At 40.5% G+C, this 19,273-nt stretch overlaps 1 protein-coding gene across 1 annotated transcript in view; it reads right to left on the bottom strand.

Moving 5' to 3' along the window:
• Positions 1-16,711, bottom strand: part of LOC118455326 (beta-1,4 N-acetylgalactosaminyltransferase 2-like) — a 39,856-nt gene extending 23,145 nt beyond the window's left edge. The window contains exons 1-9 of the mRNA XM_087837260.1: positions 16,548-16,711; positions 14,057-14,227; positions 13,788-13,894; positions 12,925-12,962; positions 9,894-9,960; positions 6,539-6,652; positions 6,274-6,360; positions 2,320-2,501; positions 1,974-2,117 (exon numbers count right to left, since the gene is read on the bottom strand). Of these exons, the coding sequence (XP_087693386.1) occupies positions 1,974-2,117; positions 2,320-2,501; positions 6,274-6,360; positions 6,539-6,652; positions 9,894-9,960; positions 12,925-12,962; positions 13,788-13,894; positions 14,057-14,227; positions 16,548-16,711 (1,074 nt within the window). The remainder of the gene's footprint in view (positions 1-1,973; positions 2,118-2,319; positions 2,502-6,273; positions 6,361-6,538; positions 6,653-9,893; positions 9,961-12,924; positions 12,963-13,787; positions 13,895-14,056; positions 14,228-16,547) is intronic.
• Between the last annotated feature and the right edge of the window lie 2,562 nt (positions 16,712-19,273).

Genomic DNA, 19,273 nt, shown 5'->3' with positions numbered 1-19,273 from the left:
CTGCGGTGACAACAGGACAGGAGAAGCGTTGTAAATGCAGATAATTCACCAGTTGACTCTAACCCCCAGTCAGAGTCAGAAAGAGGGGTGTTGACCAGGCTACAGCTTTGAAGTTGGCTGAGAGCCACATGGACAAACAATGAAGTCAACTGATGTGTTTGAATGCCTGTCTGTATACAGTTGGTTTGTAGTGACATATGATTTTTGAGAATGATGATTCTTCTTGTTTGATTGTTTGCATTCATTTGTTTACTTGCAAGTTGTAGTTTACTGTGTATGAGATCAATGAGAAGCAGGTTAACTGCTTTCATGAATTAAGTGTGAACTTTTGCTGCAATAGGAGGTGAATGACATGAGGAGTTGTGTATGAATGAAATGTACACTGACACTGTCAAAAACAAGGGTGCATAAGTTGAAATTTAAGTACATAATGACAAAAAGGGGGGAATGTTAAATCTAATTGTTGAATGTTTGTCATTATGCTTCTTGAATTTGTAAGGTCTTAGTTCGATCTATAGGATCAAGACATACCTTTGTCCCTGACCACCTCTCCTCCCCCATCCACTCTGTGCTGGGGGAGGATTATTACACATCCTTTGTGAAGATTCTGTTTGATGTTTGGTAAGCTTTCTGCCCTTTGTATGGCTTCACTGTGTTATCCATGGTGAGACTACCCTCTTTATGACCAGGATGTTGTAGAAACAGTTGTGATCAGGAACACACACACACACACACACACACACACACACACACACACACACACACACACACACACACACATATATATATATATATATATATATATATATATATATACGCAGTGTTGGGGAGTAACGGAATACATGTACCGCCGTTACGTATTTAAAATACAAAATATGAGTAACTGTATTCTGTTACAGTTACCGTTTAAAAAGGTGGTATTTAGAATACAGTTACTTTGTTGAAATAAATGGATTACACAGCGGTACTTCCCTGTTTCATATTGTGGCGGGTCAGGACTGTTTGGGTTTTGTTTGACAGCTACGTTAACGGCAGCGTTACGGTTACTATGGTTACAGGGTGACGCTCTCTCTCTCTCTCTGCGTGTTTCCTGGGTGAGAGAGGCCTTTTTGTTGTTGTTGTTGTTGTTGTTGTGCTAAGCTAATAGGCAGAATGCTACAGGTATAGCTCTAAAGAATGTAGCATCATGGGCAGTGTAGTCCGTGCTGCAGGGAGAATGGACTGCCATACCCGTTATGTGTCTGTGAGCGAGGGAGGGAGAGAAAGGAAAAGTACGAGCTGTCATCGAGCAGAAACGGGAGCTGGAAGCATGTAAATATAATAATAACCACTGCAGCCAAGAAGAGAGCCTGACGAGCCCAGCTGTAAGTAAGCTATTAAGACTCGACTGTACACTGTGTTCGTGTTTTCCTCTGAAACAATAAGTTCTGTTGGAGCAGCCTTTCAACGCCTCTCTCTGTCTCTGCTAGCAAAGTTGACCCAGACAACAAAGTAAAGCTAGTTTTCAGCTACGAGCCCGACACAGAACCCACCGTGTTAGCCAGAGGTCCCTTTACTACGGTTCGGAGCCGCGGACCTTCAGTAACAGTAATAAATCACAGCAATAGTACATTCATGTAGTTGTAAACAGCATGATAATATATTAAGTAATCCAAAGTATTCAGAATACGTTACTCTCATTGAGTAATGTAACGGAATACGTTACAGAATACATTTTAGGGCATGTATTCTGTAATCTGTAATGGAATACATTTTAAAATTAACCTCCCCAACACTGTATATACGGTGCCTTGTTCATGATGAATAAGTCTCTAAACCAGCAGGGCTTGTGGAAACACAGGCCCAACAATTGATGTCTTCTCTTATCAAGAAAACTTAAGACTTGTAGGTCCAAGTTACACATGATTGAGCTAAAGAAAAAAAAACTGTTATAAACTGAACCACTGAACCAACACAAGCTATTTCATTCTTACCACATCTAGTTCAGGGACCGCCTCCATCACCTCCACAAGTTTCTCTATCTTTGTCTTCTCTGTAAACAAAAAGTCATCATCCACCCACAGGAAGTACTTGGTGGTTACCTGGGAAACAGCCAGATTTCTGCCTGCAAACCAGCCCTGAGAAGAAGAAAGAAACATCCTCAGTTCAAATTCATAAATTGGAATGGGACCCCGAGATTTACCCGGTTTGACTGGAATTGTACTTGATAAGTCTTCCAAGAACTGAATTGACATTTGCATGTCTTATATTCTATAAATATAATTTAAGTCCAAAATATTGCTAAGAACTCATAATTCTGAAATTAATGTGTGTGCATACCTGTGCTGGAGGCATGATGTAATGCTGGATGTTTTCTCCAGTGACCTTCTCTGGTTGTAAACTGTCATCTGCAATAATCACTTTAATGTCACTATAGAATTTCCGGATGCTGTCCAACAACACCCTCAGTTGTTTGTAACGCAGAAAGGTCTTTGTGACGATGGTGACCTGAGAGCTGATATCTAACAGACAGAAGTACACAGAGAATAATTTTAAGAAAAGATGAACTGTTAATATGGCAGAGTAGCACTACATTTCTGAGTCATTCAACCAAAGAAAATACTAATAAATGTATTTTTTTTTTAATAATTCTGGAAAAGCATGTGTGAGGATGAAAAATAAGTTAGATATAAAGATATAGAATCTGCCTGTTATTATGAAATAAATGAATTATTTCACATATGTTTTAGAGTCTTTCTGGAGCCTGCTAGGCATGGGGTCACAATACCGATATCAGATTAGAAAGATTCTCAGCATACTCTGAGTGAGCTTTGAGAAATTTCTAGCAAGAAAGTCCCAGTTCCCAGTTTGGAAGTGATTTCAGAAAATTCTCAGAGCAATTTGAGAAAACACACAGCAAAAACTTTAAATGAAAGAGAGACAGTGGGTTGGAAGAGTAAATGCAGTATTAAATGCAGCATATTGCATTCTCTGGTTAGTAAATAAATAAATAAATAAATAAATAAAAATCCTACAATGTTTTGAAGTCTCGAAACATTAACCCTTATGCTCACTTGATTTATAACCTCAGTAAACTTGTCCCTTAAAGTTTATGATTTTTTGTCTTATACAACAAATGTAAGGTTATTTTTGTAAATGTTGTTACTATTGTAGCAAATTTAGATTTTTACATGTCAACGGTCACATTCCTATTTAACATTTCCTTTATCTATTCACAAGTGTGTGTGTGTGTATGTGTATACATATATATACACACACATACACACACACACACACACACATATATATATATATATATATGTATCTTTTTACTATATCTTATAAACATTTTGCTCTTACTATTTTTTACTTACTATACTGCTGAGTGACTGTCTACTGCTCGTCAAATACATTTCATTGCAATGTTGACCCTGTGCTAACTTGCATATGACAAAAAAAACTGAAACTGAAACTAAATGTATGTCACAGGAATACTGTAACTGTAAACCCTCTTAAACTTAAACTTAATCTGTGCTGTAAGTTGTTATCCACCTCCGGCAAAATGTAGGTACACATCACAGCTCTTTATTGTGATAGGAAGGATATAAATAAAGTGTAAACTAAATGAATACAAAGACATATAAAAGATAAGCCTAATAAAACAATAGACATTTAGCAAACATTGAGACCAATCCCTGTGTTGAAAATATTGCATCAGTGTCACCAGTAATAATTAAAACTATGCTTTAATTGCATCTAATGCTTTATTTATTTAAGATTTTGGTGTAATGAGTCATGAAAATGTTTTAGTATTTACTGAGATATGGGGTGTTGTGAAATTCCTCCAGAGAGGGTCGAGGGCAGCTGTTGATTACCTGGGTGACTTTTGTAGCACCCTGAGCACTTTCCCCTGCCCCACTGTGTAGGTGGAAAACCACACTCAGAGAGAGTCGGCTTTTTATTGGGCACCAATAGGAGGACACCATCGGTTTTCTGGGGATTTTTTCATGAGCAATCTCTGTTGGGCTTTCTTCACCACTGTGTTGATGTCATGGTCTGGGTGGTTTTCCACAGCATCGGCTCCTCCCCACTGGGTGGAGTCTTTGTTGTTCCTCACCTGATGGCAATCATACCGGCAGTATTTATGACCTGCGCACTCAACTGGTCTTCGCCAGATTATCTGCCAACTTTAGTCAGTTCTCGGCCTCACGTCTGTTCCTTGGTGACTCATCGTGTATATTAACATTATTTGCTCTGTTTTCTCGTCAGCCTCTGAAACCCACCTACCAAGCTCTCCTGGATACAAGTTTGCAGCCGCCGGTAATCTCTCCCCTTTTTGGAACTGCCAGTCTCTCCTGCCTGCCTCCCTGCATTGCACGCAGCACCCACCTGGACCTCTCCTGCCTCCCCCCTCCACGCAACCCCCACCTGCAAGCCAGCCACAGTTTCCCCTGCCCAGTCCCTGCACCCAGTTATCCCTGCCATCTAGTCATAGTCATAGTCACAGTATTTTCTCTCGCCTCAGACGTCTAGTTTATGTTCCTTAATTCTAGTCTGAAATCTCTGTTAGCCTCTGAGCATTGTAAATAAAGACTCTTTTCATTACACCGCACCTCTGGCCTCCGGGTTTGAAACTGCACTTGAGTCCATCCCATTTCCACGGGCCACTGTGCCATGATAGCTGATGAGGACAGGCTAATCTGTTAGTACACAAAAGTCTGAAACACTTTCCAAGTCCCTGTTAATGAGTAACAAACAAACAAACAAACACAAAGAGCAAACACAAAGAGCTCCTTTGTCTTTGTTTGATTAAGAAACAGGTTTTCTCTGCACAACACTGCCAAACACAAGTTCCACTACCATGGAACTTAACTTGTCAGTGAACTTAACAATGGTGTTACTATGGTGAATGGGGGTGTAACCGTGGGTGTAGAGGAGGGGATCATATATAACCCTCTGAGTATGATCCATCCAGAAGAGTCTGTTCAGTGACAGGTTGCTTCTCCCAAAGACAAGAACCAACAGACTTAAAAACTCGTTTGTCCCACACGCCATCAGACTGTTTAACTCCTCTCTGGAGGGGAGAGGGAGGGGAGACAGGAGGACAAAGGAGGGGGGAACAACTAAGCTGTAGTGCCTCTCCACTTCACTGTGCAATACTTTTTGTTAATAATCAGCGGTGCAATAGACTCCATACTTGAAATGTGCAATTCACTTGTATTTTTATTTTTATTTTTATTCCTATTTATTCTATTTATCCCCTTTGTATATTTTATCTATATATGTCTTTGTACTTATATATGTGTGTGTGTATATATATATATATATATAATATTCTTAACTCTGTAACTTCTGTCGGTGCTGTGCTTTTTGGAAAACAAATTTCCCAGAGGAACCTACCGAGGGATCAATAAAGTTTTATCTATCTATCTATCAAAAAGTGTTTTATCCAACAGCATGCAGTTTAAATAATAGTGACAGAGGGTGGTGTTGTTAGAAGCAGAGCTACAGTTGATGAAGAGCAGCCATGCATCCATGCTTATCTGCTTCTTCAGATATGACAATGCAGTGACAGTGAAAATGCAAGTATTACAGTCCTCTGTATACTTATTTGCCCTGTAAGAAAATGTGTGTGCATCAAACGTGAAGGAAATTAATGACATAATATTACTCTGGACCAATTTCTTGAACCACTTCATAACCAGTTGAGTTTAGTCAGTGTTAATGGCTGGTAGACATTGAGGCAAGTTTTTTTTTTATGCAGATGGACTATGATGGATTTCAGGCAGGGTGAGTTGGTGGGATATGATAGGGACTGATTGAAAATCTTGACAAAGCCCCAGTCAGCTGGTCTAAATAGTTCTACCACACCATGCTATGATGTCTGCAAACACCTCACTTTAAGAATGGAGTTATGATCTAGGCTTGGTATAGGATACCCATATCCAGAAGATTGCTCAAACTATATTATACTATTGTGAGGTCTTCTTGGTCATATTTATTAACTAATCAGTTACTAGTTTTTAACAAAGCATAGTGTTTAAGATACTTCCTAAGGTGGAAACATCTAGGAGTGAAGAAGAAGAGGGTTAAGATTTGTTTTCTGAGAAAGGTAAGATAATGAGAAAATGACAGTAACTGAAGGAAATAATGATTTTGCGTCAACATAATGTTCTTTGGATGCTGTTAATGCTCTTAACAGCATGCAATTAATATGTTAAAGAAGCATTTTCCAACAATATTTAAATGAATATGGGCTTGACTATTAAGCCCTGATCAAGAATTCACTTCTACCTGTTCCCATGTCATACAGGACTGGTACATGAGGCTGCTGGATGGTAATGGGAAACACGGCTTCATAGTTTTCAAACTGGAAGGTGACTAAACAAACAAAAAATGTTTAGGTTCAGAACAAGGGGGACTCACTTTTTCTTTCACAGTTATTTTAAACATACAGGACTCGCGCATTAATGATCATGTATAAAATGCACATTATTTTGCAAATTCAATTGTCATTTAAAAATGGGTGTTTATAGCTCTTCACATTTCTGACACATACCAAGGTCTCCAGTGTTTATGTGGTAGATGGTGCTGGTATAGGACACTTTGGCCAGTAGGTCATTGAGGACCAACAGGCTGCTAGACTCAATAATCAGTTCCGTCCCTCCAGAACCTGTGAATTAAAACCAGACAACTTTACAGTAATATAATACTGCTCGTCACTTCTCAGAAAGGGCTTATAATATAATAGGAGTAGTCTTTAATTCAGAGTCATTTATTCTGGCTAATTAGGAAAGTGTCCTTCCAAATTAAATAATTCGCCCATCCATTCTCTTGCGCTTATCCTTATTGGGAGGTCGGGGTGGGTCGCCAGTCCGTCGCAGGTCTAACACATACAGACAACCATTGACACTCACATTCACAGGCAGTTAAGAATAACCAACTAACCTAACCTTATTCACTGCATGTGTTTGGATTCTGGGAGGAAGCCAGAGTAGACCAGTGCAAACACAGAGAGAACATGCACACTCCACACAAAAATACAGTAGATGGTGGAGATGAATTCAGGCCAATCTTGCTGTGAGGCAACAGTGTTAACTACCACGCTAGCCCAGCCAAAATACACAAGTTACTGATAATTGACAACGACAATATGAAGTCCTGAACTTTACCAAATAAGATTCATGTAAAACCACCAATACTACACTGATTGAGGAGACACGATGTCTAAAATTGTATGGAGCTATGGAGGCAAGTCCAAGGGAAAACCATCATAATATAAAAAGATGTAATAAAAAAGGGTTGGGTTGCAGGGTAGTGCTTTTAAAAAAGTGTCAAGATACCTTGTAAGAAAAAGAACACATGTATATGTCTTTGTCTTCTAAATTTTATCACATTACTCCTTTATGAATTCAGTCTTTTGAGATTATAATTTTTATTTTACACATGTTACAGGAAAAAAATTATAAAAATCTGAAAAAAAAAGTAATAACGGCTAGTTTAATGTGTTACTGACAGGAATAACGGAGAGCCAGCAACCTTTGTAGAACATAACAGATAATCCCCACCTAGACAGTGGAAGGATCAGACACACTTTATGCTGAGTACATGAAAACCCTTCATTTGACCTTCATTGACCTTAATGTGTGAGTCAGCAGTGCAATCAACAACTGTTCAAAAGGACCAGTGCAGCTCTCCATCCACATTCCAATGTAAGGAACCAACACCCACTGATGTCTATAAATAAAGACCAGGGCAGTGGCAGAGCGCGAGTCCCTGAGCTCTCACTCTCGTGCGGGTGCTCTGTGGCTGTCCTTGCTGCAAGTAAAACTGTGTGTTTCTCCTCTCTGATTCTCAGCTGAAGAAGTGTTTTAGAATACATCTCTTGACACAGTGTCTCACTCAAGTTAATCTGATATTTGTGTTTAGTCAAGACTCTTGCCCACGTAAAAGATCACTAATGTGTTTCGGTGTTTGTTTAAGTCGAATTAGTCACTCACCCCAGTTTAAATTAAATATCTTTAAGTCTTTAACTACTTCTTCTGCCTTGTTGTTTTGCCTGAGTCCCGCACTTGAGTCGTGTTACCATTTGTTTTCTAGACATAATAGAGTGTTTTGTGAAGGCACTGGAAACAATTCTTCCAAACATCCATTAGACCACAATATTGTATTCTGGTTTTAGCAAATAATTTATACAAATTTAGAAAAAGAAAAAGTTCTTCTTCCATGGTCTCAATGAACTCCACCCCTACATTTTTGAATCAGCCACATAAGACCCACAACTGTTCTTTGCTTAGCCTGCAACCTGTCAGTTGCCTCTGGAGTCCCACAGGCTCTACAGGCCACAGCCCCTTGCAGTGCAGCACATGATCCACTCAGATTCACTGTTCCCAGCCTCCCTCAGAGTGCAGTTGAGCCTCTGCTGAAGGTGGGTGTGATGGGGTGTGGTTCGTGGCACACTGCGGTGGAGGAAAACACACCTTAGCTGCATGAGATCATCACGCCTCTCTCCATAAAAGAGTGACCAGGGTGTTGTTATTGTGTAGGTGTGGCTGGCAGCTAAAAAGCTGCAGCCAAGTGTAAAACAAACGCCAACAGAATAAAGAAGTGTTTGAAAGTGTGGTAGGATGTGTAGGATCTGCCATGCGTCTTCTACAGTGGGAATTGAAGATGGCCCCTGCCCGCAGCATACCCTCACCAGGTCTGTCCAGAATTTTCTGCCACAACTGGTCACCAGGTGGTGATCAACTAGCAGCGCATCTCATCTCTATACATGAGTGTCCAAGACTTATGGCTGCAGATCTGATAATGCGATTACAAAACTGATCATCAACTTTCTACATAGTGTTCTGGTGCCACATACACTTATGAATACCCTCAATCGTGGTGTTATGTTGTAGTTAACACTGAAGTCCAGTAACAGAACACCATTCAGATATAACAGCCTATTCCTCCCTATGACACCGCTCCAGGTCACGCTATCATTGCCCATGTGGAGTTATGGAGTAGAACAATGGAATCCCCAGATGGCACACTTCCCAGCACTCCAACAAATGACCCCCAGAAGGCTGAGCACTCTGAAGTGTCATTTGGCACACAGACAAATGATAGTCAGGACCTTTTCCCCAACCAAAAGGCATAGAGAAGCCACTTCTCATTCATCGGAGAAAATCTCAATGTCTGGAAAGAAAACTTGTTGGAGGGTGGAGGATTCAAGTATACTCCCACCATGGTGGTGGTTGGACCCATGTAGCTTCTTTGGTCTGAGGCCTGCTACCCTCCATGGGAAAAGCCCTGGCCATCAGGTGTGGCTAGAGAAATTGAACTCAGAACCTTGAGTCTTACACTCCAGGCCACTAAACTAAACCCAGTCATATTCCAAGAACACTGAACAAGAGGGGCGCTGCTGCAACAGCTGTGACCGGTACATACTGGGCCTGCAAGGCTACTCAGTCCTCTCAGTTTAGCTGGGGTACTGGGGTATTTAGAAGTTAGAGGCAATTAGAACTGGGGGAGTCCCCTCACCTACTAGCTCCATCCAAGCTCTGCACTGAAGTAATACTCATATGATCAAAATTCCTGTATTCGGGTGCTGGTCCCACAGATCAACAAGTGCAATCCCCTCAGTTCAGACTACCTTTCCTCTTTCTGTTACCATTCAAATAAACTTCTCCAGTTTGAATGATATTCCAATGTAATTGCTGTAGACGCTGTACTGGTATGGATCAGTGTATCAATGTCTTGTTCACTCTTGGCATATAGTTTACCTTACACCTAGCTTTTACTAGTCTTCCACTGTTCGAATTTTCATCCAAAATAATTATATAAATATTAGCATTTTCTGTACAGTGTTGATCCTTCTATTAATTTGGTACCAGTGTATATATAAATTTACCTTTGACTTGGAAACTCACCTTGAACAGTGGCCTCTGCAGTTGGAGTTTCTGTGGTTAGGACACCATTTGACACAGTTAAGAAAACCTAGAATAGAAACACATGAATAAACTAAAAAGCACTCTGAGTAATTTTAGCAATACCAATACTACTACCACCTCCACAAGACTGCACCACCACCCAAGCTGTCTTTTTAAACCAGAAGAAAGCTTTAAAGTGAGACGGAACCTGAGAACCTGATGCAAATACATATCTTTCAGCGTTCCTATAGTTTTATAGCATTCAGTGCATATCAGGTGCACTACACAGCCCAAAGGGTGTGTGGTCTGTCTTGTTAGATTGCAAAATAGTGGGAGATGCAAGTACGCACAGCTTCTTCAACTGAGGACAGTTTGAATTATACTGTGAAATCCACTGTCCTGCAAGCATAGGTTTCAGTGCTTGAATCTTAAAGGTAAAAATTTAGGAATATAAAATAAATCTGCCACCCCAACTTATGTAGAGATTGCAAGAGCGTGCTTTTTGACAAATGTCAAAGGCTAGTAAAGTTAAAACCTATCATGATCATGTGAGCTTGTGCTGTTTGAGAAATTACAAAATCAACTACCAAAAGGGGCTGTAATTGATAATTGGCAGCTATTATTGTAGTGGGAAGACTACACACCTTTGGAGTGGGAGTCACAAGTTTGATTCCCTCCCAGTATTCAATAAGGGTCCTGGCTAGACCCCCCATGCTAAAAACCAAGCCCTGGAATGGCGTGGCTACGTCTGCAGCCTGTCCGCAGCTCGGACACAAAACATTTCATTGCATGTTGTACTCTGTATGACTGTGTATGTGGTGAATAAAGCTTGTTTGTTTGAAACACAATTAACAGACGTGTGTGCAGGCTTAGAGACTTAGTGGACCTTAGGCTACATTCACACTGCAGGCGAAAGCGCATCAAATCCGATTTTTTTGACCCTGTGCGACCCATATCCGATCATGGTATGACAGTGTGAACGGCGCAAATCCGATATTTTCAAATCCGATCTGGGTCACTTTCGTATGTGGTACTGAATCCGACACATATGCGATGTTTTAGAAAGCGACTGCTGTTTGAATGTTCATGTTGCATTAAATCCGTCTTTTACGTCACCGACACAAGACAGACGCCAATTATCAGCGCCAGAAAAGCGCCCGAGAAGACATCGCGAACGCTTCCTGGCCATCCTGTGTAGATGTCAGTGAAACTGTTGGGAAGACAACGTTGGAGAAACGTGAACATTTTATTTGTACTGTATAATCTGCAGATTCTGACAGAAATCTGCAACTATCCTTTGAAGCAGCGCTCCTCTAAAACAGCAATAAGAATCATTATTAGGTTATTTACATTATTATGTAAATAACAAAATAACTTAAAGCAAAAATTGGGAAACGTAAAGTCCGAAGTCTTTATATTAAGGGCCATCAGTCAAACAATACTGTTGCTCTGGGTCTAAACAGAGCGCGTTGTGTGTGACGTCTTCTTTTGCGCATGCGGCCGCTTTGAGCGTTCACACTAGAGCGCGTTTGCTGTCGCATTTTATTTGTAGTGTGAACAAGCAGACAAAAAAATCGGATTTGATCAGAAAATCGGAATTGAGCATTAAGACCTGCAGTGTGAACGTAGCCTAAGTGACTCTTATGAATGATGCAGATCCAACAAGATCACACCCAGACTTTACCTTTCTCAAAAAAGAGCTTGAGCCTTCAGCCACAACACTCTGTACAAAGAGAACCTCATGGAAGAAAATTTATAAAAGCTTGTCGTCCTTTTGGTCATTGCTGTTTCAGTGTACTGCTAGACTCCTAGTTCTGATTTTATACATAAAAACTGTACTAAATGATAGCTCCATTCCTGCAGGTTCAAAATTTAGCCTATTTCTCTGGTCACTTGGGAATCAGAAAAATGTACAATAACGTCCTTCATTATTTCTTCTGGTCTAGTCTCAAGGCCAATGAACAAACAACTATAACAACTATCTGTTGCTCATGTGATACATATCGTATCACAAATCAGGTGATTCCTGCTGTTTTCTTGAAAACTATGCCACAGTTAGGGGGTTAGGTCAGCTGAAAAAAGGGTGGAGTGCCCACTCTGGGTCAGGGAAGAGTTCCTGCCCCAAGTGGAGGAATTTAAATATCTTGGGTTCTTGTTTACGAGTTAGGGGAGCAGGAGATCGACAGACTGATTGGTGCTGCGGCTGCAGTGATGTAGACACTGTACTGGTCTGTCGTGGTGAAAAGAGAGATAATTATGCCTGCCGTTAGAGGGCCGGCGCCATTGCCAGCACCCATGCTGATGGACGGTCTGCTCCTCTGGCTAGAAGGTTCGCCTTTAGCCCTGGTCGGGTTCCTAATAACCTTTCGTAGTTTCTCATCCTTCTCTGTACTTATGCTTGCTATGCATTTTTCAAAAAATGCCTCTCCGTGCAAAATGGGTTGAAAAAAAAAAAAACAACAACTGTGGGATCCTCTTTGTCCATGATTTGGACAGGGGGAACAAATTGTGGCAGGATCAGCCTGATATTATTATTATACCAAGCCTTGTTTGCCACACATGAATGCAATAATACATTTTTTGACAGTTAGTATATCGTATATAATTCTCTTGGAATAAGAATGAGAAAATGTGAACTTAAATTCAGAATAAGATACTGGCTCTCAAAATCAAAGCATTTTCAGTAGCAAGCTCTATAAAATCCCAAGGTCACCCAAAATGGCTGCTGTACATTAATTAAAAAATCATGTCAAAGAAGAAAGAAGTATAATTGCTTGTAATATTTACAAAAATCCCCAGATTTTTACATCAAAATTAGTGACAGTCTCAGAGGTGATCAGAGACAATTAATTATGTTTAACTTTTCAGTACAATTTAATTGTTTTGAACATCATTGTCTTTTATAAAATAAAATAAGCATACACATCTTTGAACTTTACAAACATTCAGCAGCCATCTTTTATAAACCAGCCAACCTCTACCATTCAGTCAGGGAGATCTGCCTGTTTCCAATCTGTGATATCAGACCAACCTTATAGCTCTTTCCTTCTTCAGCATGCAGAGCTAAACCTGGAATAAAAACTACCTTCAGTGTCACTTCTACTCAAATACACATATTCACATCATCTTTTCACTTTACACAAGTGTTGCAAGGTGAGTTCTTGAGGAAACCTCAGCTATCTTTCACTCAGTTTTTTATACGTTTTAAAATATTACGCTTTTTGTGCAATTTTTTGTCCCATTGACATGATTGGGACCACACTACAAGTGTGGTTGCTGGTTTAGCTCGCTGGGGTGAGCCATGTTTTAGCTCACTGAGATAAGCAGGCGTTCTGAGAGCGGGAGGCGTGAATTCTAATCTTTCTCGTGGCAACATTTTTTTCAGCAGACAGTGCAGTTTCTTCTGCACACCGGTTTGGCTCGCTGCCATGAGCACCGTTGTAGCTCACTGAGATGAGCAGGCACCCTGACAACAGGGGGCATACGTTTGACTTACTGTGGCCTTTCAGCTTTTTTACCTCTTTTCAGCAGATACTTCTGCTTCTTCAGCAGTTTTTCAAAGACCATTTCCACTACATGGCATTCACCTGGCATTTTCACAGGAAATGTAACTTTTTCTAGCTGTGTTTTAAATGACTTAAGTTTACCTAGTCTATTGACTCTGAATCACCAAATAATTACTTCTTTGCAGATGTAATTGTTCAGTGCTGTTTTTGATCTACTGACAGCATACTTTTATAAAAACATCTATGATCACTTTCATGTTAACCCTATGTTCATAAACAATTGTGAACCATGGCCTTGTTGCCTTCCTTTTCTATTTGTATTTACATTTTTATGGGAACATAAAAACTAAAACATTGGTGACCGAAGCATATGTTGAACTTAACATACCTGGTATTGCAGTTGCAGTCAAGGGTCGTGCTATAACGCCCTGGATAGGATACTGCAGAGGAGAGTTAGGCAAAGCAAAAAGTAGCTTGGATAGTATTGAATTAGTCCTGTTGAGGAGATGGATTTGGAAAAAATTACACAAAATAATTTTGAATGCTCAGTATGACACACACACACACACACACACACACACACACACACACACACATTTTAATTCATTTATTACTGAACTGTAAGTCTAACAGTTCACAGAAAGCTCCATCTTCTACCTGGCTTTGTATTGCTGGAACTCTTTAGCTCGTCGCTGCATTAATTCCTCATACTGGTCTTTTGGGATGTGGTCTTTGAGAACTGTAAAGCCATCAGGACAGGTGCATGGACCAGGTAAGCGACGTTGTGTGGGCAAAGATGACTTATAATTCAGAGATCCTGAAGAGTGCCTGTAATATGGAAGTCCTGAAGAGTCACAATTCAACATCAACATTTAAATGAACTACTACAGTCAAGTATAAAAGAAAGTATGTCCTTATATGATGTGATCCTAATGGCAGCCTCAGCATGGCCATCTTAGTCATCATTGGATTCCTCCTCATCAGTCATTTCTTGGTCTAGATTGCATGGATTATATTCTGTGCCACCTTCAGATGCAGACAATTTCTCCTCTAATGCATCCCCACTGTCAGTTTCCTGTCCTCTCTCGTCCTCACCAGTGTAGTGATCAAATAAGTAGTAAAGAGCCTCACTTATGCCGGGCTCACACTGTGCGATTTTGTCAGTCGCGCGATTCAGCTCCTGCTCAAACTGCACGATTGACTCGCAGAGGTTAGAAGTTCATAGGTGACGATGCAGAGTCTCACACTATACGACCCGATGCTCTGATGCGACCCGAGTGCTCATGTAACATATGTGTTAAATACTTTTGAATTTCACCCAAAACACCTTTTTTTAATTAAATATGTCATTTTGCATCTCAATCGCCTACCTGTGTGATCTGAGTCTGTGTGCGTTTGTGTGTGCGCGCTGCGTGGTGACGTAGGTGCGTGCATGTGTGCCCGGTCACAGCTCCTTTCAGCATGGCCGGAGGTAAGTCACTGCCACGTTGCTCTCTGCTAATTAAAGTTTGTTCAGAGCCCAAGCTGCAATGTGAATACAGCAGAACCGCCGCGTTTTTGTTTGTCATTAAGAGACTCATTCAGGATAACTTTTGTGGAGGGCGGAGTTCGCTAATATACGCTTTTGATGAGTTTTAGCCAAGAACGCAGCTGAAATGCTAGCATGCTAAGTTAGCCTGATCGCTAGCGGCTTGTGAGCGTATTCGCTGCAGTTTTTTTAACAGCGTGCACTCTTTTTTCCTTCGTCAGGAGAGGTGTACTGGCAGTCGCGTAACACACACAGAACAGACACTTATTTCTGTGTTGCAGATGTGCAGTAAAGAGCCAAAGACCCAGTACTGTCTCCTGCCTCTTACTTTCACGCCAGAACACAATGCAAAGACGGGCGTAACACATGAACGGGTTACACTCACACTGTGTGTCCATAAAATGAAGGTTATAACAGAAATTCTGTCGCTCGCTCTCCCTCTCTGTCTTTCACTCACACAGACACACACACCACCACCATCAACTTTGCTAAATTATTAATGAAAAACATGATCAGGCAGCTGTGATTGAGCAGCAATGTCCATCCAACTATTTTCACGGTTGTTGTGGTCGTGATAATTTGGTGAGGCCACATCGAAAAGGCTCGGATGAGCTTTCCAAAGTTCTACAAGTGCCTCCATCGCTTGTGTCCAGATCACACGCTGCACTGCCGTGCTGCACCGTCTTTTTCGCTGACATTTGTGCGCAGTGTGAGAAACTGCGGTGACACCCTCACGACGGTCGCGAGGATTTCAAACCTTGAAATTCTCGCAACCAAGCGATTGATGATCGGGAGCTGGTCGTGAGGTGTTAATCGCTTCTCGTTACCCCACGTATACTACACGATGCACGACGCACGATGAAGGCCAAAATTGGGCCGATCGCCAAAACGGTCGCACGACTCAAAAATCGGCTCAAAATGGGCCAAAAATCGCACAGTGTGAGCCCGGCATTAGGTTATATATCGCCTTGTCATGGTGCTGACACCCACTGACCTCTGAGCAAGGCCTCAAAAAAGCATTGTACACCAAATCTACCAGAAAAGCTCAATGATACAATGATGCTGCCAACAGAGGAGTTGTTGGCATGGAAGTGAGGCTCTATTGTGCAAACATTTCAAGTGTAGTTGCTAGGGAACCTAGTGTGTGTGTGTGTGTGTGTGTGTGTGTGTGTGTGTGTGTGTGTGTGTTCATGGCCATCTGACAAAAGAGGATGTACCTGAACTCAGTTATTTACACTAATTGTTGTCTCCACTATTAATTTCTAGTGATTGGTCATTATTGAAACAGTAAATGTACAGTGTTGAATAAAATGAATTAGTGATCATTCATAAATCTCCCAGAAAATTTCTGAACATATATGCAGTGCCCTCTATAATGATTGTGACAAAGACACTATCAAATAATCAATACATAATTGACGTGCAGACTTTCAGCTTCTTTTCAAAGGGTCTTACAAATATTGTGCACGGGTCACTTTCAGCACAACACTGTTTTAGCTACATCACTTTATCCTTCTCACTCAGTTGCTTCAGTCTATCTGCCATGAAAAGAAAAATGTATAACATACAAATTTGAAGAGGACAGTTTGTCCACACACACACGATACAGGAATAATTTACCTTTGTTTTGATGTTGGAAGATTGTTGTTGACTAGCTCACTTGCACATTTATACGAATTCCCCATATAGAATGCAAACATGATGAACAGCACACCAACAACAGCAATTGTAAAAAGCTTTGAGTTTGTAAAGATATACATCTGTTGATACACAGAAACACACATTACAGTTGGTTAATTAACAAAGGCAAAATCTTTAACATCTAAATAGTTAAACTTCACAAATGGACATATCAGTCATATAAAATCTGTATGTCTTGACTCACATCTTAGATATGACTGAACATGTATAAAATTAACATGAAAAATGGCTTTCTTTTAAAAAAAATGTTTCCTTTGCGTCTGTAAAAAAAATCCATCCTCCATCTCTCAGTTGAAGCTTTCGGTGTAATTGCCAAAAAGGAATTTCAGTATTTGCCAAAAAAATTGAAGCTGTTGTAAATGACTTGTTGACATTTAGATGTCCTTTATTTATTTGGTTGAACAGTTTCATTTACATTACAATTTTTTTTTAGTTTTTAGTTTTTGAAGAGTGAGCTGGTCAAGAGGGCAGCAGAAATTGAAATAAGAATAATATAACAGCAGCATAATGATTAGGGGTGGGTTTTGATTATCAATTTATCGATTAAAATCGATTCTAGCTTGGATAACGTGATATCGATTCATTAAAATCCTGAACCGATTTTTTTATATAAATTTATTTTGCCTGAAAAGCCAGAATCTCAGGTTAAACCTCACAAAATGTCAACAACCACCAAACAGCTAAAACAGTAAATGAGAGCAGGAACACGGATTCTGCAAAAAAACATAAACACAAAGCGCGGACCCGCCGACGCATCAGAATCAGCGAGATGTCGCCTTTCTCACCCAACGGCACGGACATGTCGTCGGGACTGAAAGCTGACAGCTTACTGATTCTGATGTTTCAGCAGGTCCGCGCTTTATGTTTATGTATTTTTTGCGCTAGATTCTGAGCTGCAGGTTTTATCTCTCTCCAACCAAAATTCAATGAAACACGCTTCACATTTGATAAACGTCGTCATGAATTCCGTCTTACTTTTCCTGTTTTGCTTCCACCATGAAAAAATCACACTTCATGCACAGCTCTCTCTCTCTCTCTCCCCCAGTGTACTTCAAGAACAGTTTCCCATCTAAAAATCTGTTTTCTTCGTTATTCAGTTGCGCACAAGTCTACCGTTGTTTACAGCGCTGTCGGCCACTGTTTTTTTCCTTTTAAGTACTTCCGAAAAGAAAGCCTCACTTCCGCTGTTTAATAGGCTACTGAAAAAATTTAAACTTTTTAAAATTATGCAAAATTGCAAAAAGCATGGCTGTGTCTCTAATAAAACCTCTGTAACTTTGCTCTGCTTCACTTCAGCAGCATCAGGTAATGTTCATATGTTGATTAATGGTTTTCTTTCATTTTTGATCTACTGCAGAATATTTTTTTTTAAATCCCAGGCCAGGAAAATCACCTTCATGTTTTTCTGTTTTACATGGGGTGACTGTAGCTCAGGTGGTAGAGCAGGTCATCTACTGATCGGAAGGTTGGTGGTTCGATTCCTGGCTTCGCCTAGTCTGCATGCCAAATATCCTTGGGCAAGATACTAACCCCAAATTGCTCTCCGATGCATCCATCGGAGTATGAGTGTGTGTGAATGTTAGCTATAAAGCACTTAGAGAGATGTGCTTGTGCGAATGGGTGTGAATGGGTGAATGCACAAGTTGTGTAAAGCGCTTTGAGTGCTCAGATGAGTAGAAAAGCGCTATATAAGAACCAGTCCATTTACCATTTACCATCCTCAGCTACTTTGACACAAAAGCATCTGCTGTGATGCTCACACCTTTGATAAAGTCTCGCAAGTGTCAGCTTTCTTTTTATAGATATAAAAATATGGAAATGTACTGATACATGATCTAAATTATAATATTTCTGACTGAGGCAAAATGTCCCCAATTCAAATCGAATCGTGGATCGAATTGATTCTAGAATTCAGTGACAATACCGAGCCCTAATAACGATAGTGGCCAGAAAAGACTGAATTGAATAAAATTTAGATACAATATCATGGAATCATAAGGATACTTGCAACAGGAATTATTTTTTTTTATTTTATATATAAATCCTTTGTAAAGCCCATTGACTACAATCTGTTTACCAATATAAGCAGAGATATTACACATGAAAAAAAGCCCCGCAGGGGACATGGGAGAAAAAAAAACATTAAGACGGACTTTTGCGAGAACTCGCAAAACTTTTGCGAGATCTGTAAAAGTTTTAGCCACATTTTTCGGAGGCTGCCAGCTCGAACCCGACTGGGAGGTCGAGGCACGATGTGCCGGGAAAGCCGTGTTCCTCCCGGCTGTAGTAGGTCTCGACCTCCCGTTAGCTTTGAGCTAGTGGGTGTTAGATCTCCGAAAACGTCGGAGCACTTTTGCAAATATGTGATGTCTTGTAAACCGAGCAGGTATCTGACGTTTACACAACTACATTCACACCTCAAAATATCTTAAAAGTGTATTTTGTGACCCAGAAAGAGTAATATTACAACTAAGTAGCTGCCGCCATTGTTGGAATTCAACTTTTGCGAGATCCCAAGTTAGTTTTGCGAGACCTCGCAAAACTTTTGCGAGATCTCGCAAAAGTCCGTCTTATTTTTTTTCTCCCATGTCCCCTGCGGGGCTCCGTACTTTTGGCTGCAAAGGGGCTCATGGGATTGGAAAAGA

Source organism: Neolamprologus brichardi, unplaced genomic scaffold (assembly GCF_056152115.1).
Source record: "Neolamprologus brichardi isolate AB-2024 unplaced genomic scaffold, ASM5615211v1 NODE_ptg000031l+_length_7269946_cov_1, whole genome shotgun sequence".
Lineage (NCBI taxonomy): Eukaryota > Metazoa > Chordata > Actinopteri > Cichliformes > Cichlidae > Neolamprologus > Neolamprologus brichardi.
The sequence above is the reverse complement of the archived record's forward strand: the minus strand, read 5'-3'. Positions and strand labels throughout refer to the sequence as shown.